This window comes from Gobio gobio (genome assembly GCF_949357685.1).
Source record: "Gobio gobio genome assembly, chromosome: 2".
NCBI lineage: Eukaryota > Metazoa > Chordata > Actinopteri > Cypriniformes > Gobionidae > Gobio > Gobio gobio.
Window position 1 is genome coordinate 80,290,793 of NC_137098.1, and position 27,890 is coordinate 80,318,682.

Here is a 27,890-nt window from a genome sequence, read left to right on the forward strand (position 1 = left end):
GACTCACCTGACTACTTACCTGATCCCCAACGAACCCTGAGTGTCTCCTCGTCTCGTCCTGTCTCCTGGTCCTCGTCTCCTTCGATCCATTGTTCCTGTGTTCAAGATCCCAAGACGTATTGTATTACCAACCATTCCAGCATTACCAGATACTCTCACTCAGACTCTCACCGCACCTGCTCACTTCCTGGTTCCGAAATAAACTCTGCTTTCACCTACCTCTGTTATCCGTGTCTAACTCTGTTTGTAACACTCTGCTTGTGTGCGTTTTAGTCTTTTCGAATTGTGCGCGGGGAAAACCAACTTGTTAACGTTGGACGGCTGCAGTGCGCTCTTAAACTTGCCCGTTTTAAGTGGAAAGCAATGTTTGTTGTTGATGAGTGGTAGGACATGAGCTGTTGGCACAACTTGCATTTTACTTTTTTTGGATCATCTTTTACCATTTCAAAGTGCATCCACACTTATTCCAGACATTGTTAAGTATTCCCTGCCGCCAAGATGCGCCTCGTCTGTCACGGATCAGGGAAAGTGAAACTTAAAATCTGTCACAGGGGTGGTTGGATTTACACACACACACACACACACACACACACACACACACACGTTAAAAATATTTATTGAACGCTTCTTTCTTTTAATTTTTTTTTTACAGCATCATCATAATTAAAGGCTGTATATAACTTAATATAATCGTACAAAACCAGTAGTTATGTGTGAAATTAGACATTGAGCACCCCCCATATTGCCAAAATGGTATGATCCTCGTTTCATAACACCCGCAAAGATTCGACTGTGAGATATCGATGCATCGAATCTTCGACTATTCGGGTTTTGTGTATTGTGTATTAATGTATTGTGTATATATATATAAAAACGAACCAATCATATCCAATCATAACCGATCATAACTGATCATAGCACGATTGAGGCATTGCCTCCTCTCACGTGACTTTCCCCCTGTCATTCTCTATTACCCCCCATCAAACCAGCGGCCGCTTTAGGGCTTTCTGTTAAAAGTCAATGGGATCAGAGGAGGCAAGAGAGAGGCGGTGTCCCGCTGTAACTTCACCTGCGGGTGCCGCTGTTAAACAGTGTTACTTTAGAAAAAACAGTGACTTTTACACTTGTTAATGTCACATTTTGTAATTTTTGCGTGGTTTTATTATATTATTTAATAAATTACATATTAAATTTAAAACAATTGAGCGATAATGAACATGAATGTGAGATGATAATTTACTTATATTAGTCACCTAATCTACCTTTCTAACTAACTTTCTTCATTTTATATATTTTTTTTTGGTCAAATTTAAAAGAAAAGAATGTGATCTCAGACTTTTAAACACTTAAAACCCAAGAAAGTTATCAAAAACAAAATGAGCCGACTTTTCTTTATATTTTGCAATAAAGATTTAGCAAATTAACTATTAATTGTTTCTCTTAAATGAATTAAAATTCACTTATTACAGCTTATCTGAGGCTGTTGACATTGCTTGTCATACATATAACATTGATACTATAGATTACATAAATAATAAAATATATTTGTTCTATTATTTTGTTGTGTCTGTATTACAAACCTCAAGGAGAAGTGCCAAGCACGCTCCTTCTTGTATTTGCATAGGTAAATAACTGCAGAAGAGTAAAATAAGATGTTCAATTTTGCATGATCTGAAAATATACTCTGCTAATCACAAACAGATTATGCGCTTACACAAATACAGGTGATCTGAAAACAAACAAGGAGCAAATCTATAATGCTTTGCATATCCAAACTCATTATCATATATTAGTGCAAAAAACACAGATTTGACAAAACATTTGTGCAATATAAATGCAAGTTAGTTTTAGAAGTAGAGTTTTAATGGAGAATGGATTTCAAAACATCTGTAAATGTTTCTACATGAAGTTTTATCTTTCTGAGGCAACACTGTTTGTTTTGCATAGACTTGTGAATCACTTTGTCCTTCATTTACATCCTCCACAAGGACATTTAAACGGAAAAATAAAGATATATTAAGATTACACGCACCACAAAGCCACCCAAAACAATTACATTCATATTATTTCTTTATGTCAAAATGATAGGAAAGACATGATCTGGCTGTTATACTAGTTAGGGAATCATGACTACTATCACCTGCTCAATGTTTTGATGCAGATTAATGTCTGATCTGCCACTGAACATCTTCACTCAATCTGAGATCCATACTTGAACATTTAACTAATGGATACAGATATATTCCTGTATATTAAACTAGTTTAAATGTGTAACATCTGCTTCAAGGTGTAACAATGACTCATATGATAATGATTGTTCCTAAGACGGTCTCCCGTAGGAGGAAGTTAGTCAATACACACTTTGCATATCTGACTGTGAAATTCCCTTCTTGACGTAGACGACCCATATAAAGAGGACAAGATTGAGAACTTTGGAGAGATCCTGATAACTCGCTATCACTACAGGACAGGTGGACCAAAACTTCATCAACTGAGACTTCAGTTTATCTGATAATTCAGAAGAGAACTGGTAATTATGCTGTACTTTTACAGTTTAATTTCTCGACTGACCAATAATGTTGTACTCGCTAATGACATCAACAGGTTTTATTTATGGATGTTTTGTTATTAATCGATTGTTAGGATTTCTCTTTTCTGAGCATCACCTGTTCTTGTTCTAAATATACATGTAATGTTACTGCATTATTTTGTTATATTTTCATCATTTGGCTACACAGCAAATATTCCATTGTCTATAAAGCATAAAAATATGCACTTTTCCTCATAAGAAATACATTTAATCTAAAAAAAAAAATTATATCAAATAAATGCATATGCATACTATGTATATTAGTGAACTAATTTGGGATTTATTTCTGTATTTTTATGTTTTTCCAGTGGCAAAATCATGGACCAAATTTGGCTTCATCTTCTTTCTCTTTCAGGTAAAACATTAAAATAACATTACAAAACACATAAAAACTGACAGATTTAACCAAATGATTTGCATATTTTCAAATACTTAATGCCTTTAAAATCTTTGTAGAGGAGAGTGTGATTTGTCCTCTAGACAAGCAGAATTTAGGTTATGGTGATCAAGCCAATAATAACTCAGGTCATCTACCATCAAATGACAATTAATGACTTCCCAAAAATCAAGAAGCTGTCCAGACAAGAGCCGTCACCAGCGGCCGATTATTATGAAGATTGAACAAAAAAAATATATAACAACTTGGCAATAATGACTGTATCCAAAAAAGGAACAAGTATTGTTGAACAACACTGTTAAAATACAATGAATAATGCAAGTTATATAGTCTACTGTATGTAGTTTTAAATCATTACATGTGATGAAGTTTATAATAATAATAATATTCATAATGTGGAGGAACTTTTTAACCAGATAACATTAAAAACCTGCGATTGTTGTTCCCTTTCGAGGAAACTGCTCGGGTTATGTATATAACCCATGTTCCCTGAGAAGGGAACGAGCACTGCGTCGGAACGACACTTTTGGGATGCTCCCTTAGCATCAGCGAATCTGAAGTCAGAATGACAACTACGCCAATCCGATTGGCGTGCGTGATGACGTAACTGTGACGGCATACCCGGAAGTCAGGCCAGCCTCTAGGTACCTGACCCCCTCAGGGGCCAGACCCAAAGGTTCCAAATCTCTGGGCGGGGGTAAAATATTGTACCCGCCGCCTGAGATAGGAGATCCCTCCTCAGAGGAATCTCCCACGGCTGACCTGCTAGCAGAGCTATGACATCTGAGAACCAAACTCGAGTCGGCCAACGGGGTGCTACCAGAAGTAGACTGACCCCCTGTCGCCGGACCCTCTCCAGGACTCCCGGGAGCAGAGCAATCGGGGGAAATGCATACAGACACAGCCTCGGCCACGTCTGAACCATGGCATCTAACCCCAGCGGGGCTGGATGCGTGAGGGAAAACCACAGTGGGCAGTGGGACGTCTCTCGAGATGCAAACAGATCCACTTCCACTGGGCCGAACCTCTTGCATATGGCCTCCACCACCTCTGGGTGGAGTCGCCACTCCCCGGGCCTCAGCCCCTGCCTTGACAGGATGTCTGCTCCCTGATTTTGGACCCCCGGGACATACATTGCCCTGATGGACAACAGTTTCCCTTGGGGCCACAGGAGGATGTGATGCGCCAGTCTGCAAAGAGGGCGCGACCTCAAACACCCCTGATGGTTGATGTACGCTACGACAGACGTATTGTCTGTCCGTACCAGGACATGTTGGCCGCGGAGGTCCGGGAAAAAGCTCCTGAGAGCTTTGTAGACCGCCATCATCTCTGGGCAATTTATGTGCCAGGAGGAATGACGGCCCTCCCACGGGCCCTTCGCAAAACGGCCGTCCATGACCGCGCCCCAACCAGTGAGGGAGGCGTCTGTTGAAACGGATTTCCGGCAACAAGACGCTCCCAACACTGGCCCCTAGGACAGAAACCAAGGTTTCTTCCATATGACTAGGGAACGAAGGCATCTGCGCGTTACCCTGATCATATGGAAAGGATTCCCTCTGGGGGAAAACCCCTTGGTTTTCAGCCACCACTGGAGGGGTCTCATGTGCAGCAGGCCAAAAGGTATCACGTTGGACGCTGCTGCCATGTGCCCTAGCACTTTTTGAAAGTGCTTCACAGTGATGCTGTGGCCTAGCCTTATTCCTGAGACCATCGCCAGTATGGTCTCGACTCGCGCGGGAGACACTTGTGCCCGCATCGTCGTCGAGTCCCATACAATCCCTAGGAACGTAGTCCTCTGGGACGGCGTCAACACGCTCTTCTTTGTGTTGAGTCTCAGCCCCAAGCACTTTATGTGGGCCAGAACGACATCTCGATGCCGAACTGCCATCTCGTACGACTGGGCCAATATGAGCCAATATGAGCCACTTTAAAATCACGATGTCCTATCAATCAATATTTTGCACTACAGTGGCAGTAATTTCTTAAACATCAAACTTGTGAACATCAAAATCAAAGACAACAAGAACTTGTTCAACAATGATCAGGGCTGGATTTCCCGAAACCTTCTTAACACTTCATCATTCTTAAGTTATACCTTAAGGTGTATCTTAACGTTAATATGCGTTTCTCGAAACGATCTTAGCTAAGAATGCCTTCTGTAAGACATCCGTTCGTAAGGTTGGTCTGGACCACTCTTAGCTATAACTTGTAACAGTCTTGGCCTGTCACATTAGTTTCCCTTTGGTATGTAAGGCTACTACCTGACACTAGGGGGAGGTAGTGGGCCTATTGCTCTAGGATATCAGTAAGGCAATGATAGAAGGAGAGAGAGATGTTGGGGGACTAACAGCATGGCGTGACACTCTTAGAGTCCAGACTGGGAATCTATGGGATTTTCTGCTCAGTCAATGTAAGATTTGTTATTTTGTTTGTTTTATTCATGGTTATTTTGGGCTTATGTGGATTCACAAATGATATGATGTTGATTTGTGTTTACTTGTTTGTAGAAGGACTCTTTAGTCCTTCCTGATAATATCCAGGAGGATTGTACCACAAAAGGACTGTTTAACCCCAGGACACCTTACTTCTATTCTCCTCGTTAGCCTCTGGGTCGATGTACAAGGACAAATGTTTCGTTGCTTGATGACGGATTATAGTGGATTGATTCCGGCCTTGTGAGTTACAGACTTCCGTGCACTTGAGTACGGCAGAAAGGACTTTGAAGGACTTTCATTTCTGCCTATCCAGATAATAACTTTTGTGCTACTTTTGTAAATAATGTTATGATATGTGTGATTTCCTATCATGTAATGACGGTCGTATGTATTCTTTACCTCTTGTTTTGTGAATAATACTCACTTTTGCATATTGCCTGTCTTTCTGAGTATTTGAACTAATACAGACCATAGCCGGTGGTTCCCTCCCTAATATGAATCTTGTGGCAATTGGTCTGAGTGTGAATACTAGACGAATTGTTACAAACTTATTACTATACATTAGCTATACACTATTGACAGTTCATTCTGATAGCGGCCACCACTCTTTCTTTACATCTCAGTCTATACCATTATAATTCTGATAATTGTTTCCATGTTTCATGTACAATTATCATTACACTGATGGCTGTTAGCTTTTTAATTATATTATCCAAAAGTACATCAGAAGAATCAGAATCAGAAAGAGCTTTATTGCCAATTGTGCTTGCACACACAAGGAATTTTTCTTGGTGCTGAAGCTTCCAGTGCACATATAAAATACAAACACAACAAGAACATAGTAATACAAATTCTAAGAATAAAAATATGAAAATAGCATTAAAAAAATATTAGGTCACAGTTACGTTTAGTTAAATATCTTCTGAGTTTAGAAGATATTGCACTAAATAGTGGGAGTATTGCACTTACAGGCATATGCCTTGGGGGAGGGGGGGGGGTGTATTTTAACAGTTCAAGAGGGAAATGGCCTGTGGGAAGAAACTGTTCCTGTCCCTAGATGTTCTAGTGGCCAGTGATTGGAGTCGCCGTCCTGATGGTAACAGTTCAAACAGGAAGTATCCAGGGTGAGTGGAGTCTGTGATGATTTTCCCTGCTCTCTTCCTCACTCTGGAAGAGTACAGGTCCTGGCGGGTTGTCAGGGGGGCACCAATAATCCTTTCTGCAGTCCGGATTGTGCGTTGCAGTCTCCTGATGTCAGATTTGGTAGCTGAACCAAACCAGACAGTGATGGAAGTGCATAAGACAGACTCAATGACAGCCGAGTAGAACTGAATCAGCAGTTCCTGTGGGAGGTTGAACTTCCTCAGCTGACGAAGGAAGTACAGTCTCTGCTGGGCCTTTTTCACAATGGAGTCAATGTGATTGTCCCACTTCAGGTCCTGAGAGATGGTAGTGCCCAGGAACCTGAATGACTCCACTGCTTCCACAGTGCTGTTCATGATGGTGAGTGAGGGGAGAGCTGGGCTGTTCCTCCTGAAGTCCACAATCATCTCCACCGTTTTGAGTGTGTTGAGCTCAAGGTTGTTATAACTGCACCAGACAGCAGCTGTTCAACCTCCAGTCTGTAAGCAGACTCATCACCGTTTTGGATGAGGCCGATGACAGTGGTGTCATCTGCAAATTTCAGGATCTTCACAGAGGGGTCTTTAGAAGTGCAGTCATTGGTGTACAGGGAGAAGAGCAGTGGGGAGAGAACACACCCCTGGGGGGCGCCAGTGCTGGTAGTGAGAGTCCTGGATGTGAGTTTCCCCAGTCTCACGAGCTGTTGTCGGTCTGTCAGGAAGCTGGAGACCCACTGACAGATTGAGGATGGCATAGAGAGCTGGGTCAGTTTAGCTGAGAGAAGATCAGGCATGATGGTATTGAAGGCCGAACTGAAGTCCACAAATAAGATCCTTGCATAAGTCCCAGGTCTGTCGAGGTGTTGCAGGATAAAATGCAGTCCCATGTTGACTGCATCATCCACAGACCTGTTTGCTCTGTAGGCAAATTGAAGAGGATCCAGCAAGGGTCCAGTGATGTCCTTCAGGTGGGCCAGAACAGGTCTAACGACTTCATGACCACAGACGTGAGAGCGACAGGTCTGTAGTCATTAAGTCCAGTGATTTGGGTTTTTTTGGGGACGGGAATGATAGTGGAGCATTTGAAGCAACAGGGAACTTCACACTGCTCCAATGATCTGTTGAAGATCTGCGTGAAGACTGGGACCAGTTGGTCACCGCAGGCTTTCAAACAAGCAGATGAGATGCCGTCTGGGCCTGAAGCTTTCCGAGTCTTCTGTTTTTTGAAGACTCTGGTTACGTCCTCCACACAGACCTTAAGCTCATGTTGGATGGCAGGGGGGGGGGGGTGAATGAGGAGATGGGGGACGTGTGAAGTGCAGATCAGAGCGTGTGTGTGGTGTGAGACTGGGCTTTTCAAACCTGCAGTAGAATGCATTCAGATCCTCAGCCAGTTGTTGATTCTCTGCAGATCGGGGGGATGGTGACTTGTAGTTGGTGATGTTCCTCAGGCCTGTCCAGACTGAAGCCGGGTTGTTTGCTGAAACTGGTTTCTCAGCTTTTCAGAGTAGCTTCTTTTAGCAACTCTGATCTCTGAAGTCTGTTTCTGGCCTGGTTATACAAGACTTTATCCCCACTTCTGTAAGCATCCTCTTTGGCATGACAGAGCTGTTTGAGTTTCCCAGTAAACCATGGTTTATCATTAGTGAATGATAAGAATGTCCTGGTAGGAATGCATGTATCCTCACAGAAACTGATGTATGATGTTACAGACTCAATGAGCTCATCCAGATCGGTGGTAGCAGCTTCAAAAACAGTCCAATCAGTGCAATCGAAGCAGGCTTGTAAGTCCAGCTCTGCTTCATTAGTCCATGGTTTGCCATCAGCTGGCAAACCATTATGGAGTCTATTTAAAGGGAATGATTTTGGAGGGGAGTTTGGTCAAACTATGGCAGTGATACAGCGAATAGTTGTGCTAAATCAAAGGCGGCGCCGTCCGCGGAGCCATTTCTATGTGCACTATTTAATCCGTGAAAACTTTAGTCCCCTGGCTACCATGTCAGAAGCTGCAATTCAAAATAAACTTTGCAGCTTTGCAAATTCAGCAGCTTTTAGATCTTGTTGGTCCAACTTTATCAAGACAAACTCGACGGAGTTATGTTTAGCGTGTTGCGCTTTTATTGAGTAGGTCATCCAATAACAGAAATGAGTGATTTACACCAATAATGTGACACGGGCTATCAACCTTGCTTGTGGAGTAAATGAAGACTATGGCAAAATATATTATGATAATATAAATGGCATACTGCCAGTTAGTGTAATGGGTTGATGCATGATACGTTGTTCACACAATTATTTCAAAATTATATAAAATATCCACGGTTGGATTTAGTTTGCAATTTGGATTATATTTATACGATCTGACGAGTCCAATTTCAACTATTTCTGAAGTGCTTATATTATAAAGAACACTTTCTCACATAACGCAGTTAAACAGCCCCTGCATAGAGTGAATAATCGATTTTTGAGCCATTGATAAACCAATTCAGCACCGCCACAGACAGCACCTGCTAATGGCGCACCTAAGAAGGTATACCTTAAGCAACCTCCTAAGGTATAGTTTGGGGAACATGCCTAGAATTGGTTTTCCTTTAGTTAAGTTATACCTTTAGAGTCTTCGTAGCGCACTAATGTTTTTTTAAATGGTTCAGAATGTAAAAAAAAATCCAACCAAATACAAACAAATTCATTGAGTGGCACCTTTAAGAAGGAGCACATAAGAAATAAATAAAATGCTGAAAACGACTGTATTCTCTCGACAGGACTCCTGTCACTAACTCTGTGTAAACCACAGGAGTATGTTCTGATCAAAGAGGCAGTGACGTGGGGAAAAGCTCAAGAATACTGCAGGAAAAACCACATCGACCTGGCCACTGTTCAAAGCGAAGAAGACTGGACCACTCTGCAAGAAGTCGGAGTGGAAAAAGGGTATTATGGATATGCCCGGTTTGGACTCTACAACGACATCAACAGCTGGCGTTGGTCTTATCAAGAGGAGAGCATAGTGTTTAAGTCCTGGTATCCTACTGAGCCGGATAACTACGGTTCGGGAGAGGAGTGTGTCGCCATAGCTTCTGACGGAACCTGGAGAGATCGCTACTGCACTCTCACAAAATATTTTTTGTGTAGCAATGGTGAGAGTCTTTATTGATGCTCATTATTTACATGCATTTATTACATTTACACTCACATTTACATTAATTTAGGAGATGCTTTTATCCAAAGCGAGCAATATGAGGAATATAGTATGCAGTAAAAGACATTAATATAATATAATTAACAGTGGTTAAATTGGGCCAGGGCTCTCCGGGGCTGCTCGTTTGTGTCCTGATGTGCTTGTTTGCAGTCAGTTGCCTACTGGAAACAATGTCACATAAAATTTGATGAAAGTGATGCTTTTGAAAACATATTTCTGACAATAGTCAAGTCAAGTCAACTTTATTTATATAGCGCTTTTAACAATGCAGATTGTTTCAAAGCAGCTTTACAGTGTTAAACCGGAAAATAATGCAACGGAATTTTATTCCGCCGTAGCCATTCCGGAGAAAACGGTGATGTCATCAATTCAATTCAAATTTATTTGTATAGCGCTTTTCACAATACACATTGTTTCAAAGCAGCTTCACAGAAAGTGCATTTCATAAATGTACATTGAAAAATGTTAGAAAGAGAATGTTAAAGAAAAATGTTAGGATAAGTTAATCAATCATGTATTATTTTAGGCCATAACAACGCTGGCGTTGAGTCGTCTCTTCACAGGCGTCAAGTCGTCTCATCACTGGGGCATCTGAAGTCTCCATGAGAGGCTGGATACAAACTGGAGCTGACGAACTAGTTACCTCGGGACTAGTGTCCCGAGATAACAACAGAAAAGCAGATGGGAAATAATTAGCATAGCTGCTGTTCAGAATATTAATGCTGTTGGTGCGATTTAACTGTAGTATAAAACTTATTTATAATATGAATGCTTGGCTAAAGAGATGCGTCTTTAATCTAGTTTTAAACTGGGACAGCGAGTCTGAACCTCGAACAATATCCGGAAGACTATTCCAGAGTTTAGGAGCTAAATGTGAAAATGCCCTCCCTCCTTTAGTGGACTTAGATATCCTAGGAATGACCAGAAGCCTCGAGTTTAGTGATCTTAAAGAGCGCGATGGATTGTAGGGCGATAAAAGATCAGTTAAATACACTGGAGCTAAACCATTTAGGGCTTTATAGGTCAGTAGCAATACTTTGTAATTGATACGGAACTTAATAGGTAACCAGTGTAGAGATGATAAAATTGGTGTTATATGATCATATTTTCTTGACCTAGTAAGAACTCTAGCAGCTGCGTTTTGGACTAACTGTAGCTTGTTTATTGATGATGCAGGACAACCAGCTAATAAAGCATTACAGTAATCTAGTCTCGAGGTCATGAATGCATGAACTAACTTTTCTGCATCAGAAATAGATAGCATGTTACGTAGCTTGGCAATGTTTCTAAGGTGGAAAAATGCCGTTCTTGTAACATATGAAATATGACTTTCGAAAGACAAGTTGCGGTCTAATATAACACCCAGGTCTCTTACTGTAGTGGACAGAGCGACAGGACATCCTTCCAAGTTAAAGTTGTATTGTGAGAGGTTTTGTGGGCAGTTTTTTGGACCAATGAGTAATACCTCCGTTTTATCTGAATTTAATAGCAGAAAATTACATGTCATCCAGTATTTAATATCTTCAGCACACGGTGTCAGTTTAGATAATTTAGCGTTTTCATCTGGTCGTGATGAAATATATAATTGAGTGTCATCAGCATAACAGTGGAAATTAATTCCATGTTTTCTTATAATATTACCAAGTGGCAGCATATATATTGAGAATAGCAGAGGGCCTAACACGGATCCTTGCGGCACCCCATAGTCTACTGATGTTATCTTTGATTTTTCCCCATTTAGACAGACAAAATGGTAGCGGTCTGATAAATACGATCTAAACCAGTTTAATGCCTGTCCCTGAACACCAGTGTAATTTTGAAGTCGATCTAATAGTATTTTATGATCTATAGTATCGAACGCAGCACTAAGATCGAGTAGAACTAGTATTGAGATACAGCCTTGGTCAGAAGCTAGAAGTAAATCATTTGTGATTTTAACGAGCGTGGTTTCTGTGCTATGATGCGGCCTGAATCCTGATTGAAATTTTTCATAGATATCATTTTCTTGCAAGAAAGAGCACAATTGAGTGGACACAACTTTTTCTAGTATTTTAGACATGAATGGAAGATTTGAAATTGGTCTGTAATTTGCTAGGTTATTATGATCTAATTGTGGCTTCTTAATGAGAGGTTTTATGACTGCCAACTTGAATATTCTTGGAACATGACCTAAAGATAAAGACGAGTTAATAATATTGAGAAGATGCTCTTCCACTACAGGTAACAACTCTTTCAGTAGTTTAGTGGGTATTGGATCTAATAAACATGTTGTTGGTTTAGATGCAATGATAAGTTTATTTAGCTCTTCCTGTCCTATAGTTGTAAAGCGGTGTAGTAGTTCTTGAGGGGCGATAATTGCGGTTGAATCATAAGACATCATTAATGATTGTACATTTACAATTTTGTTTCTGATGCTTTCTATTTTGTCAGCGAAGAAGTTCATAAAATCATTACTACTAAACTGTAACGGAATATTTTGTTCAGGCGATGCTTGTTTATTTGTTAGTCTAGCCACAGTGTTAAATAAAAACCTTGGATTATTTTGGTTATTTTCTATTAGTTTGCGGAGATGCTCAGCTCTGGCTGCTTTTAGGGCCTTTTTATAACGTGACATACTTTCTTTCCATGCGATTCTAAAGACCTCTAAATTAGTTTGTTTCCATTTACGCTCTAAGTTACGAGTTTCTCTCTTGATAACATGTGTAGCACTGTTGTACCATGGTGCTTTAGTTTTCTCTTTAACCTTTTTTAATCTAATTGTCTAATCTGATGATCAAATCTAATCATCAGTTCCTTTCAATTATCATACAGTGACAGTGTTGGCTTTAGATCAGTAATTAGATCAGTAATTTAGTTGATAAGGTTAATTTAGTTTAATAATTAGATTTATTTGTATATTTAGTTGAAAAATTTAGAAAAATTTAGTATCCCCAACTGAGCAAGCCAAGCCAGGAAGGCAAGGCAACAGTGGCAAGGAAATCAAAACCCCATCAGGTGACCTAATGGAGAAAAATAAACCTTGGTAGAAACCAGGCTCAGTCGGGGTGCCAGTTCTCCTCTGGCCAATTAACAAGCAGCGTATTATTATTATTCTGGCAAATTTACAGGTCAGAAGTCATAATAGATCGGAATATTTGAAAGATCTGAGGCAACGCGCCGGAGACGGGTTTATTGAGGATGATGTGTTGATTAAATAATTATTAAAGTGCAATATTTGAAGGATTGGAGGCAACACGCCGGAGACGGGTTTATTGAGGATGACATATCGATTTAACAATTATTAAATTGTAATATTTGAACAATCGGAGTCATCACGCCGGAGACGGGTTCATTGAGGATGCCATGTCGATGAGGCAATTTCAGGGGAGTCTAATTGACACGGTCTCTGCAGACACTTCAGGGTCATGCGTTGGTCATGTCTGGGCGCAGGTCCACCATCTGAACTGGATACGGCCCGGATCCGGCTGACTGCAGTAAACATCGGGATAAAACAGAGAGACTAACATTAGCGTAGCAACGGTCCTAGCACTGAGCCCTGCGGTACTTCATACTGAACTTGTGATCGGTGTGACATCTCTTCATTTACTGCTACAAACTGATAACGGTCACATAGGTATGATTTAAACCATGACAAAGCAATTCCACTAATGCCTACATCATTTTCGAGTCTATTCAAAAGAATGTTGTGGTCGATAGTATCGAATGCAGAGCTAAGATCGAGTAACACTAATAGAGAGATCCAGCCACCATCAGATGATAAGAGTAAATCATTTGTAATTCTGATGAGAGCAGTCTCAGTGCTATGATACAGTCTAAATCCTGACTGGAAATCCTCACAGATACCATTTCTTTCTAAAAAGGAGCATAATTGTGAAGACACTGCCTTTTCAAGTATTTTTGACAGAAATGGTAGATTTGAGATCCTACTAATTCTGTAGGATCAAGTTGCGTTTTTTTAATAAGTGGTTTAATAATAGCCAACTTAAAAGTTTTCGGTACAAATCCTAATGACAAAGATGAATTAATGATATTAAAAAGAGGATCTATGACCTCTGGTAGCATCTCTTTTTAATAGCCTAGTCGGTATAGGGTCGAGCAGACATGTTGTTGATTTTGATGATTTAACGAGTTTAGCAAATTCTTCTTCTCCTATAGCAGTGAATGAGTGTAATTTTTCCTCAGTGACACTACAATGCTCTGTCTGATGTGATACTGTAGTAGACGGCTGCATGGTTAAAATTTTCTTCCTAATATTATCAATCTTACATGTAAAGAAGTTCATAAAGTCATTACTGCTGTGCTGTTTACAAACATCAGAAGTTGAAGCTTTATTTTTGGTTAATTTAGCTACTGTATCGAATAAATTCCTAGGGTCGTGTTTGTTTTCTTCCAAGAGAGTCGAGAAATAAGCAGATCTAGCAGTTTTTACAGCCTTTCTGTATGCGAGCTCTTTCCACGAATTATGAAAGACCTCTAGTTTTGTTTTCTTCCAGCTGCGCTCCATTTTTCTGCCTGCTGTTTTAAGGGCCCGGGTGTGCTCGTTGTACCACGGCGTTGGACTATTTTCTTTAATCTTCTTTAAGCGCAGGGGAGCAACTGTGCCTAAAGTACTGGAAAAGAGAGAGTCAATAGTTTCTGTTGCAACATCGAGTTCTTCTATACTATCTGGGATGCTGAGGAAATGATACTGATAAGGAAGATTATTTAAAAAGCAATCTTTAGTGGCGCCAGTGATTGTCCTGCCATTTTTGAAGCGAGGGGGCGGCTTTGCAACCTTAGCTAAATTAAGTATACATGATACTAGGTAAAGATCTGAGATGTCATCGCTCTGCTGCAGAATTTCAACGGTATCAACATTTATTCTATGTGACAATATTAGGTCTAAAGTATGATTATGGCGATGAGTGGCTCCTGACACGTGTTGCCTAACTCCAATAGAGTTTAGAATGCTAATCCCAATGCGTCTTTTTCGTTGTCTACATGGATATTAAAATCACCAACAATTAGTACGGCCAGTATTAACTCTGATAAAAAAATCAACAAATTCTTTGACAAAGTCTGTATTGTGCCCTGGTGGCCTGTATACAGTAGCTAACACAAATATTAAACGGGTTTTATCATGTACACTACATAACGTTACATAAAACACCAAAACTTCGAAGGAATTATATTTGAAACTAGACTAATACTGAAGATATTATTATAAATTAAATTAAAATAAATTTATTATTATAAATTTAGCAAGCAGACGGTCGGTTTAGCCAGTTTGTCTGCTTCCTGACCTGGGCCCTAGTGAGTCAAGGTTTAGCTCTAAGACTATGTGCCAAATTACTAGAGAGAAGAGCGGCACCACCCCAAGAGGGATGGATGCCATCCTTCTTCAACAGGTCAGGTCTGCCCCAAAAACTTTTCCAATTGTCTATGAACCCTCTGTGATTATTTTGCGGACACCACTTAGACAACCAGCCATTGAGTGATGATAGCCAGCCATTGAGTGAGTGATGATCATTAATGCCCGCTCCCTTTTAACAGGGAGCGGTCCAGACAGTCCAACAGCCTCTGACATCGTACTAGCGAGTTCACACACCTCTTTAATGTAAATTTTGGTGATCTCCGACTGGCGAAGTCGAACATCATTAGTGCCAACGTGAATAATAATCTTTTTTTAGCATTTATGAATTTACGATTAGCTTTAGCCAGCACTTTTAAATTTGCTTTGATGTCAGGTGCTCTGGCTCCCGGTAAACATGTGACTATGGTGGCTGGTGTCTCTATCTTCACGTTCCGTGTAATAGAATCGCCAATGACTAGGGCTCTTTCAACAGGATACTCAGTGGGTGCTTCACTGAGAGGGGAGAACCTGTTTGATGTTCTAACCGGAACGGAAAAGCGTTTTTTAGATCCGTGACTATGCCGTCTCACTGTCACCCAGTTTCCCTGCTGCGGGGGCCCTGCACCCGGAACCGAAAAATGTACAGAGTTCACTAAGCTATTCGCATCCAAATCAGTGTCTAAAGCTGTTACATCCTCACTACTCTCAGATAAAGAAATATTTAAACAATGTATGGTGATGAGTAAATTATATTTAGCAGTAGAACAAAGAAACTATATCAAAATAGAGATTCAAAAGCAAGCAAGGCTGTACAGAGCTACAAACAAGGCAGGAGGCAGACAGGCGACAGGGGCAATCGATCAGGAGCAATCGATCAGGAGCAATCGATCAGGCAGGAGCAATTGACGCAGCTTTGTGAAAGATTAATAAATGAAAGATTTTTGAAATGGCATGTCTATTTTGTAGTTCTGGCTGTCTTTCTCTGCCTTTGAGAAAATGACAGCTCAGACGAGCTGATCTTGAATTTTCCTGTTATGAAGTCATACCAGGAAAGGTTACCTCCCCTTCCTCTGCTTTGCCCGCACAGAGCATTCAGAGAAAATGGATTCAGTTTATGTCAGCACAGGCTTTACAAACAGACTTTACGATATGGATTCGACAGCACCGCGACAAACAGTGAGTAACAGTGTTCATTAATGCCTGATCTGTGATCAGTGATTTCTGATGTGTAGCTAATCATTCAAGTTCAGACTTTCTTTCTAGATCGTTTAATGATTGCCGTCTTGATGCCCTAAGCGTAATACATCAGTGAATCAAGCCAGTGACTAAAATGATCGTTTCTGTTAGTAGCATGAAACAAATACGTTTTTTAAGAGATTAAACTACAGAGAGCGATCAAAGAACACTCTTTATAATGTCCGGAGCTGTCAATCACAACAGTGGGCATTTTCACTGAAGCCTCACAGCAGACACGCCCCTTGCCTTCAGCCAGAGGGGTAATAACAGTATAGAAAAAAATGCCTTTTATTTCTAAATTATGATTTTTTTTAATGTAAAAATCATAATAACAATATAAGTACACCTCAGGAAACATTATAAAAAAAATAGAAAAATGCCATGCCATGAGACCTTTAATCTCGTTGTCAGTCGACCATGATCGCGCACCGCGCATGCATGCGCATCTAGGTGACACGGATAAATGTACGCAGCAATATATAATGAATGTTCCTAGGAGATCCGTAGTTGCGCGGGATGTGGAAGCATGCAAAAGTTCCAGAAATGTACAAAAAGTGCCCTGGCCTTGAATGACAAGGTAAGGAAAATAAGACTAAATCAAAATTAAATAACCAAGACTAGGTTGACCATATGATTTTTCTCAGGAGATGTTTTGAGCATTTTGCTTCAGACACCGGATTATCAGCAAACTGATAACCAAGTGTAACGCGGTTCGATGTTCTCGTGGGCAGGAAGGAAGAAGGCGGGGTCGGCGTGACTGGGACTTGCGACTTTATTAAGCAAAAGCTTCTCAGATACAAACATAAACAGCGTACGTGGGCGCATCAACACATAAACATTCACTCTAGACTTGTAACGTTGATCACTCAGGTTCAAAACAGTTTCTCTCAGGTCGGCAGCGTGCGCAGAGTCCCAGTCCAACTCTCTCTCTCTTCTCTCTTCTCTCTCCCGGCAGCGGCTTATATGCGGTCTCTCCATGCCAATTACTGCAATCAGAGACAGGTGTTCGTCATTTACACTTGACCTACTTACCGACCGCTCGGCTCCGCTCTCTCTCTCCCGCTACAGACCTCGCGAAACCACGCCCGCCCCGCCACACCGAGCTTCTCACCCTCTCTCTAAGGGAGCGCCCAGCCACCCTACGGAGAAAGCTCATTTCGGCCGCCTGTATCCGGAATCTTGTCCTTTCGGTCATGACCCACAGCTCATGACCATAGTCCCAGTGCACGCTGAAGGTCCTGGTCTGAGGAGGCCAAACACGACAACATCATCCGCAAAAAGCAGCGACGAATTAACATGGTTCCCAAACCGGACATTCTCCGGCCCTTGGTTGTGCCTAGAAATTCTGTCCATACTCCATACTCCCAGAGCACCCTCCACAGGATATCACGAGGAACACCGCTGCCGGCGCAGCCGGGGCCCCATCCTGGAGCCAGGCCCTGGGTTGGGGCTCGTATGCGAGTGCCTGGTGGAGTGGACGTGGAGCCGCCCTCCTGTGGGCTCACCACCTACAGGAGGGATCGTAAGGGGCCGGGCCATATAGTGGATCGGGCGACAGTCGAAGGCGAGCCCCCCGACGACTCTATCTCTGGACACGGAATCTGGATTTAGGGACATTCATGCTGCAAAAAAAATTTTTTTGGTTGTAGTATTTTGTCGTATTTCAAGTACAAATATAAAAAAATTATAAATCAAATCTTAATCTAAAGTAAGCAAAGTTTACTTAAAACAAGTTAAATTATCTGCCACTTGTAGGAAAGTAAGAAAAGCATTCATTGCTCATATTTCATCATGAGGATACAATCAAAGTGACAAAAATGGCATGTCCTTTTATACAGGAAGGATCCTGACATTCACTTGATAAACCTCTAGAAGTAACCTAATAATTAGAATTTCCTTTAGGATTTCCAGTGGTTGGATGTATTGATAATAATTATAAACAAATAATTACAAAGAAATGCTAAGTAACACATTGAATTAAACATGTCATTTGAAGTAAAAAAATAATAGAGTTTTCTTGTAAAACACTTATTTACAACTGTCCCTTTAAACTCCTGTTTTATTCATGCTGGGTCCATAGGGGCTTTCGCACCGGGTAGTTCTAGGAACGTCTCGGTTACGTATGTAACCCTCGTTCCCTGAGGAGGGAACGGAGACGTACGTTAGTGACTAACGAATGGGGGTTTCCCCTAGAAGCCAATTACCTTCGAGGTGTTTAACAGCGCCCAATGGCGTGCCAATGCCATGGGCATGCGGAATTTGCATGCGTAACTCCGCCCCACCTCGTGGGTATATAAGGAAGTACGCTAGCAACATCGCATTATGTATCTGCTGCGGAGCCAAGATCTGAACTCCGCGTTCCAGCAGCACAGCTGATGTGGCAGAGGAACGTACGTCTCCGTTCCCTCCTCAGGGAACGAGGGTTACATACGTAACCGAGACGTTCCCTTTCGTTCAGTCACTACGACGTACGTTAGCCATGCACTAGAGCCCAAGAGGAGGCCACACTCCGGGTGGAGGAGGTCCGGTCTCAGAGAGATAGGCCAGGGCGGGGCTGTCGCAAGGAGTAGTAGTTCTGAGAACCAGGTCTGGCCGTGCCAATACGGGGCGACCAACATGACCTGCTCCTTGTCCTCCCTGATCTTGCACAGAACTCGTGCGAGAAGGCTCACTGGGGGAAATGCATATAAGCGTAGGCCCTGGGGCCAGCTGTGCGCCAGTGCATCCGTGCCGAGCGTGCCCTCGGTCAGGGAATAGTACAGGCTGCAGTGGGAAGAGTCGTGGGAGGCAAAGAATCTGGCGAATGTGTTAGGTGTCGCCCAGCCTGCAGCTCTGCAGATGTCTGTTAGCGAGGCGCCATGCACTAGAGCCCAAGAGGAGGCCACACTCCGGGTGGAGGAGGTCCGGTCTCAGAGGGATAGGCCAGGGAGGGGCTGTCGCAAGGAGTAGTAGTTCTGAGAACCAGGTCTGGCCGTGCCAATACGGGGCGACCAACATGACCTGCTCCTTGTCCTCCCTGATCTTGCACAGAACTCGTGCGAGAAGGCTCACTGGGGGAATAGTACAGGCTGCAGTGGGAAGAGTCGTGGGAGGCAAACAGATGTACCTGTGCGTCGCCGAACTGTTCCCAAATCAGCTGGACCGTCTGGGGATGGAGTCTCCATTCTCCAGGAAGTGGCTGAATCCGTGAGAGCTCGTCGGCTGCACGGTTCAGTTCTCCCGGGATGTGGATAGCACGAAGGGACCTCAGGTGCTTCTGACTCCATAGAACGAGATGGTGGGCGAGTTGAGACATACGGCGGGAGCGTAGACCGCCCTGGTGGTTGATGTACGCTACAGTGGCCGTGTTGTCTGTCCGGACAAGTACGTGTTGACCCCTCAGCAACGCTCGGAAGCGGTGCAGGGCGAACCGTACTGCCAGCAACTCGAGGCAATTGACATGCAGAAGGCGCTGGGGTCCTGTCCAGGAGCCCGCGGCTGCTTGTCCAAGAGGAGGCCACACTCCGGGTGGAGGAGGTCCGGTCTCAGAGGGATAGGCCAGGGAGGGGCTGTCGCAAGGAGTAGTAGTTCTGAGAACCAGGTCTGGCCGTGCCAATACGGGGCGACCAACATGACCTGCTCCTTGTCCTCCCTGATCTTGCACAGAACTCGTGCGAGAAGGCTCACTGGGGGAAACGCATATAAGCGTAGGCCCTGGGGCCAGCTGTGCGCCAGTGCATCCGTGCCGAGCGTGCCCTCGGTCAGGGAATAGTACAGGCTGCAGTGGGAAGAGTCGTGGGAGGCAAACAGATGTACCTGTGCGTCGCCGAACTGTTCCCAAATCAGCTGGACCGTCTGGGGATGGAGTCTCCATTCTCCAGGAAGTGGCTGAATCCGTGAGAGCTCGTCGGCTGCACGGTTCAGTTCTCCCGGGATGTGGATAGCACGAAGGGACCTCAGGTGCTTCTGACTCCATAGAACGAGATGGTGGGCGAGTTGAAACATACGACGGGAGCGTAGACCGCCCTGGTGGTTGATGTACGCTACAGTGGCCGTGTTGTCTGTCCGGACAAGTACGTGTTGACCCCTCAGCAACGCTCGGAAGCAGTGCAGGGCGAACCGTACTGCCAGCAACTCGAGGCAATTGACATGCAGAAGGCGCTGGGGTCCTGTCCAGGAGCCCGCGGCTGCTTGTCCATTGCACATGGCACCCCAGCCCGTGGTGGAGGCATCTGTTGATACAACAATATGCCTGGAAACTCGTTCTAAGGACACACCGGTCCGTAGAAAACTGAGGTTCGACCACGGAGTGAGTGTCTGTAAGCAGACCCGGGTTACTTGCTCGTAAGCTGCGCGCACATGGCGACCGAGTCGATCTCCATACCGAGAAAAGAGATCCTCTGCACGGGGCAAAGTTTGCTCTTCTCCTAGTTGACCCGAAGGCCCAGACGGGCTAAGTGGTGGAGAACCAGATCTCTGTGTTCGCAAACCTGCTCTCGAGAGTGACTCATTATGAGCCAGTCGTCAAGGTAGTTCAGGATGCGAACCCCGTGCTGCCGGAGGGGCGCAAGGGCTGCCTCGGCAATCTTCGTAAAGACGCGAAGGGACAGAGATAGCCCGAATGGGAGGACCGCGTACTGGAATGCCCGCCCCTCGAAAGCAAACTGTAGGAACAGTCTGTGTCGAGGTAGGATGGAGACATGAAAGTAGGCATCCTTCAGGTCGATTGCTGCAAACCAATCGCCGGGACGAACGCATTCGAAAAGGCGTTTCGCTGTCAACATCTTGAACGGAAGCCTGTGTAGGTAACGGTTCAAGATGCGCAGGTCCAGGATTGGTCTTAACTCACCGGTCTTTTTGGGTACAATGAAGTAGGGGCTGTAGAACCCGGACTTCATCTCGGCTGGAGGGACAGGCTCGATCGCACCCTTCGCCAGTAGGGTGGCAACCTCCGCTAGCATGACAGGGGCATTGGCCCCGACCATAGTAAAGCGGACTCCCCGGAAGCAGGGAGGAGCCTGCTCGAACTGAGTCATCATCCTCAGAGGACTCGAGCCCACCTTGTGATGCGGTGACCGACATCGCATCATCCTCCGGAGCGCCAAACGAAATGCGCGGGGGTGCCGGAGCAGGCCCCGCGATTTCAGCCTGGACACTCGCAGGTTGCGGAGCGCTAAATGAAGTAGGGGCTGTAAAACCCGGACTTCATCTCGGCTGGAGGGACAGGCTCGATCGCACCCTTCGCCAGTAGGGTGGCAACCTCCGCTCGCATGACAGGGGCATTGGCCCCGACCATAGTAAAGCGGACTCCCCGGAAGCAGGGAGGAGCCTGCTCGAACTGAATCGCGTGGCCGCGCCTGATTGTCTTCGTGACACAGCGGGACAGCCCTGGAATCTGAAGCCAGGCTCCCAGGAACTGCACCAGCAGGGTCATTCGGACTACAGACGTACCCGGTGTGGGGCAGCGATGCAGCGTTACCGACCCGGACAAGGGAGGCTGTTGGGCATCCCGGTGTGGGGGTGCGGTTAACAGCTGCGTCCTGACAGAGGAGACCAGGGAAGGATGCACGTTCCACTGGGGTCTGCTCTGAGAGGAGGCTGGCGACAGAGATGCGAGTGGCGGGACCCGTGGGTGGCGCGCACCGTCATCACCGATCTCTGGGGGCTCAGGGATGGGAGTGTTAATTCTTTATTTGACCAAATTAGGGTGCTGCTGACCCGGGGGCCAGCAGCTGAACAAAGGATTCTCCCCCGGCCCTCCACCGGGGGAAGGAGTGGTCCTGCTACCATCTCCTGGAAAGAATTTCCCATCCCTGAGCTGTCCGTCTCAGGAGCGCCGCTTGGCCTGGTGTTTAGCGGGGCGCGGGGCGACCTGAGGGAACTGGGACGCCTTCCTACGGCTTCCTCCGCGACCCGGCCCGGGTGAAGGCTGCTGCTTGGACCGGGCGGGAGGGGCGGGAGCCTTAGGACGGCGTCCTCGGCGGCGAGCAGGCTGAGGCGACTGTGCCGGTGGCTGGGTGGAGGCAGCAGCTGGCCGCCGGGGCAGTATATGTTCAATAGCCTCAGTCTGCTTCTGGGCGGTTGAAAACTGCGCCGCCGAAGAGGCCAGCCTGGGATATGGGGGCATCGAGGAAACGTGTCCGCTCGGTGTCCCGCATATCGGCCAGGTTAAGCCACAGGTGTCGCTCCTGGACCACGTTTGTGGACATCACTTGACCCAGGGAGCGTGCGGTCACCTTCGTCGCCCGGAGAGCGAGGTCGGTGGCGGCATGCAGCTCATCTAAGTGCCCCGGATCAACTCCACCCTCATGCATGTCCCTGAGGATCCTGGCCTGGTAGACCTGGAGGATCGCCATGGCATGCAAAGAGGCGGCAGCCTGCCCCGCAGCTCTGTGCGATTTCGCCACCAAGGTTGATGTGAATCGACAGGCTTTGGAGGGGTGCTTAGGATCACCACGCCACTTTGAAGCGCTCTGCGGACACAGTTGCATCGCAACAGAATGCTCAACCGGGGGGACCCCAGTGTACCCTTTGGCCGCGGCCCCATCAAGGGTGGAGAAGGCGGAGGAGACTGCAGACCGATCACGGGAAGACAACGGGGACTTTCAGGACCGGGCAATCTCCTCATGCAGCTCGGGAAAGAAAGGTATTGGGGGCGGGGACTGACGTTAGTCAGCGCGGGTCCCCAAAAACCATTCGTCGAGCCGCGAGCGTTCGGGACAGGGTGGAGGGTTCCACTCTAACCCTAGACTCGCGGCTGCCCGAGACAACATGGCTGTCAGCTCTGGGTCCGACTCGGGCAATGCTGGCGCCCCCGAAGGCGGCAGCACAGCCGAGTCATCATCCTCAGAGGACTCGAGCCCACCTTGTGATGCGGTGACCGACATCGCATCATCCTCCGGAGCGCCAAACGAAATGCGCGGGGGTGCCGGAGCAGGCCCCGCGATTTTAGCCTTGGATACTCGCGGGTTGCGGAGCGCTAGAGGGGGGTGTGGCCCGAGGCATGAGCGTCAGGGCTTTGTTCCACACCGTGACCCTCAGATCACCCTGACCACCAGCCGAAGTACCGCCCACGGGGGGAACGGTAGATCGGGGTGTGGTAGAGGGGACTTTCACTTCGTTACGAAGATCCTTAAGTCTCGATCGCAGCACCGCAGTGGGAACAAGACTCATCCACAAACGCTGCTTGAGCATGCTGAACGCCCAAGCATACCAAGCAGAGATTGTGCCCATCGGAAGGATTCAACGACCGGCCACACCCAGAAGTGCACGGGCGAGACATCCTGAAAAGGACGTGCCACGTGTAAGCTCTTTTATGAGAGGAAGCTTCGCAGAGACGCCGAAGCGCCCAGGGACCACACACCAGCTGTCAGACGGACCACTGCGCAGATCAGCAGGCAGGCAGTATGCGATCACTGGAACGCGCCGGAGACACCAACGCCTCTGGAAAGCTGTTCGTCTCGAAGGCTGACAAAGACTCAGTTAGCAGGCTTGAAGGAGTGAAGAGATACTCTTGGCTCCAAAGCAGAAACATAATGCGATGTTGCTAGCGTACTTCCTTATATACCCACGAGGTGGGGCGGAGTTACGCATGCAAATTCCGCATGCCCATGGCATTGGCACGCCATTGGGCGCTGGCTTCTAGGCGAAACCCCCATTCGTTAGTCACTAACGTACGTCGTAGTGACTGAACGAAAGGGAACTTATTGTTATAGGAACTAGCCACCAGGGTGGTTCCCCGAGAACTAAAAGTTCCCCTATGGCCGTTTTCCTGGTTGCATTCGCACTGCCAGTAGGAACTGAGCACACAGCTCTCACATTCTCCGTCTTCGTTAGTTTATGATCTGTTTAACAGTCCTGTCTAAAACGTTATGAGGTAGAACTGTTATACAAAGAAAGTAAACAGTATATTAAAAGGCTTAGTGTTTGCTATGTGGTTGATATCCAATGACACTAGCTGAGCAGAAATACAAAATCATGTTCCTCTTGGTCCCCTTCAAAGTTGTGTTGGATTTTCTCTTTAGCATAGAGGTTGAGAGGTCCATCTATCATGGTTTTCCATGTTCGTAGAGTTCGTTTCTGGAGCAAATATATAGGCTATAATCTATGTGAGCTTTTTTTTAAATGGTGGGTGCTGGTGTTTCGCATGTGTTCAGCCAATCAGCGTACACTTACGCCACTGGTAGTTCCTATTGTGCTGGATTAGATCCTACTCTGAATTAGGAGCTAAATTAGTTCCCTCAAAAGGAGTTTCTAGAACTAAAATCGTTCCTAGTTCCTGCTGTGCGAACACGCCAAAATCTGGGTACTTCCGCCAATAGTTCTAGGAACTATGAAACGGTTCCTCTGGTGCGAAAGCCTCTCATGTGAAATAAAAATGTAGTTCTGGAAACAAGTTTAAGAGGCTCACACTTGTTTAACCAGAGTAAATGAATTTGGCTTGTCATGCCTCTGATGTCTCTGTTTCTGTTTTTCACAGAAAGTGCCAATGCAACACAAAAAATGGTTTTAATCCAGAGCCTAAAGACATGGTTTGACGCTCAGAAGTACTGCAGACAGCATTATACAGACCTGGTTACCATTAGGAGCCTAGATGACAACAGCCAGGCAACCAAATTGGCATATTATGAGCCCTGGATCGGACTGTACAGAGACTCTTGGAAGTGGTCAGATCAGGCCAACTTCACTACCTCAACCCAACTTGTTGCTCAGAATCTTTATGGGGCGAACGAAAACTGTGCTGGTGTGTATTGGTATAATCGTGTTATTGACGATTACTATTGCACTGCACTTTTTTACTTCTTCTGCAGCACGGGTAAGTCTGACCTGGACGGTTTTGTATGTTCGTTCTTTTGTTGTTTGCTGACAAAAACTGAATAGTACAATATGACTGTTGATTTAATAAGGGTTTCCCTCCAAAACCATTTCAGCCCGAAAATAGCTTTTTCGGCCAAAAATGTTCAGTAGCCAAAATGTTGTGCATCCCTCTTCATAAATATTATATATTGTATCTGATAATTTTTGGTCAAAGGGGTTCGGCTGACAAGACGTTTGGGAATCCCTGATCTACATATTCATACAGTAAGATCTAGATAAAGATAAAGTAAAGTAAGGTATTGTGTGTACTTGTCCTGCAGTCAAGGAAAAGCAGCAGGTGATCCGAGTGCAGGTGAAAGCCAGTGAGAATGCAGACGACGCTACATTGAGTGCGCTCGTCTTACACAAGGTGGGTTTTATAATACTCAACTGACTAAAAATTTGTTAAAATTCAATGCTGACCCAATTCAAAATCATTCTGTGCTGGCTGGAAGATTTCCATTAATGTATTACAGTAGTGAGAGTCTGATGAGGACCAGGGCCTGTTTTTGTGCTTTAGTTACAGCAGACGCTGATCGATCAGGACGTCACACTGACATGGAGGAAACAACCGGACGGAAAAGTCTTCCAGAAGAAGAAGACTCTGGGAAAGAAAACTATGCCACTACTCAATGCTACGTCATGTTCTTCCATGGAGGGGAATTGATCTCAAATCAATGCTTTATTTCATTCTTAGTTACAGATATCTGAATTAAACTAGATTAATAACTTAATTAGTCAAAAATACATTTACATCTATTGATTTTGCCTTTATTAATTTAGCAGATATAGATGTGTAATACCTAAATATGAACAAATGTTTTGTTACACTGTAAAATTTTCATGAAGAATAAATAAAGGCCTTTGGGATGATAAAAAGAGTGCATCACAATAGCATGAAACAAAAAGCACTAGTGTATTAAACACTAGTGAACTTCACACTGTATTCTCTAATAAATAGTCGTTTGCATTTGTACTCTGATTCAGATTCACGTGTGAATGCACATTTACAATCACAGAGATCACAATGTTGATCCACGAATGTAAGTGGTTTGATGGTTCTGACACAATGGGCCCTATTTTAACGATCTGAAACGCAAGTGTCAAAGCGTGAAGCGCAAGTAACTTTGTGGGCGGGTCTCGGCGCTGTTGCTATTTTCCCGGCGGGATAAATGGCTCTTGCGCCCGGCGCAAATCTAAAATGGGTTGGTCTGAAGTAGCTTCATTATTCATAGGTGTGGTTTGGGCGTAACGTGAATAAACCAATCCGAGCGTCATCCAACATTCCCTTTAAAAGCCGGTGCGCAAGTTCCATTATGGATTGCTATTATTATGGCGTATTTACCAGGCGCACGCCAGGAGCGGTTCACAGCCGAGGAGACTGATGTGCTTGTAAGAGCAGTGAAAGACAGAGAAGTGAAGTTGTAATGTTGTACATTATGGTAAAGGTGATTTCACAGTCTTTTTTTTTTTCAGTCTTTCAGTTTTTTCAGTTTTTCAGTCGATTTTTTTTCCTGGTTCTTGACGGACAAACCAATTTGTCAGATGTCCTTATATACATATATGTCTTGCCCCTATTGGGCAAACAGGTCTTATCCTTAATTATTACATTTGGCCAGAATCATTTGTAAGCTAGATTTATGCCTATTTTTTCACATCTTCGTGGCACACCACAATGATTTCCGTCATCTCATGTGTTAATATTTTTTTAGTGTAACAATTTATGATTTGCAAAAATAACTGTTGCATCTGTGTAGATTACATGAGCAAAGTGTATGCGCGTTGTGCACGCTATACATTATGGTCAAGCATGCGCCTTTAAAATAGCATAATGAACAACGCGCAACGCGCCACTGACTTTAGACTAGGTTTTTTCTGGTCAGTGGCGCAATTGTTTAATGGAACAGCAAAATAGCACCAGGGATTGTTTGCGCCGGAACACGCCTCCTTTTTTGCGCTGAACCGCCCAGGTAGCGCAAGTTCATTCACTAGTTTAGCGACGTGCTTCTGTGGAGGGAAAAGCGCGCTTTGCGCGGGTGCAAAATAGGAATGACACATGCGTCGGTGTACAAAGTCAATTGCGCTGGGTGCAAGATAGGGCCCAATGATTGTTAGCACAATTACTCCATTCTCATTAGTTTACTAACCCTAACCATCTAGGATGAGAATGAGAATTAAATCACATTATTTATTATTTTTTTGCTTTTATTTAGTTCAGTTTAGGATTGACACATAAGAGTTACAATGGTAAAATAATATATACACACATATAAACACATGCATATACATACATTAAAAAAAATCAGGTATGCATCAAATATACACTAGATGCACTAAGGATAAACAAAAAAAATGGGATGGGAGGAAAAAAACATATTTCAATGCTTTTGTGTTCCACCAAGAAACTTTGCCATCGCTCGCAAAAAAACTCAAAAGTTTAATATTTTGCAAGTGTATTTAAGTAAAAGAATTGAAAGTGGGGGGAAAGTGAAATAAATTAACATTATGAAGTAAATGTTTTACTCCAAAACACGTTGGCCACAATTATTGGCACCCCTAGAATTTTTATATAAATTTTATATCCAGTTCTGATGTTCACGTGCCACTGTTGGTGCTTTGGGTGCTGGACAGGGGTCAGCATGGGCACTGGTCAGCGGCTGTGCCGCCCCATATGCAACAAACTGAGATGCCCTGTGTATTCTGACACCTTTCTATCAGAACCAGCATTAACTTCTTGAGCAGTTTGAG

General features: G+C 44.5%; 1 protein-coding gene across 1 annotated transcript; it reads left to right on the forward strand.

Moving 5' to 3' along the window:
* The first annotated feature begins 2,434 nt into the window (after positions 1-2,434).
* Positions 2,435-27,359, forward strand: LOC307142442 (putative C-type lectin domain family 20 member A). Its single transcript, XM_079843319.1, has 6 exons — positions 2,435-2,530; positions 2,899-2,945; positions 9,306-9,677; positions 24,766-25,101; positions 25,424-25,512; positions 25,663-27,359. Exons 2-6 carry the CDS (start codon positions 2,909-2,911, stop codon positions 25,807-25,809), a joined length of 981 nt encoding a protein of 326 aa, XP_079699445.1. The 5' UTR covers positions 2,435-2,530; positions 2,899-2,908; the 3' UTR covers positions 25,810-27,359.
* Positions 27,360-27,890: the final 531 nt, after the last annotated feature.

What these genes read in the sequence shown, in the direction of transcription:
- LOC307142442 (XM_079843319.1), top strand. Translation starts at nt 2,909, where the DNA reads ATGGACCAAATTTGGCTTCATCTTCTTTCTCTTTCAG. An exon ending in TTACTTCTTCTGCAGCACGG is followed by an intron (nt 25,102 to 25,423) that starts GTAAGTCTGACC and finishes CTTGTCCTGCAG; the next exon opens with TCAAGGAAAAGCAGCAGGTG. An exon ending in GTGCGCTCGTCTTACACAAG is followed by an intron (nt 25,513 to 25,662) that starts GTGGGTTTTATA and finishes TTTGTGCTTTAG; the next exon opens with TTACAGCAGACGCTGATCGA.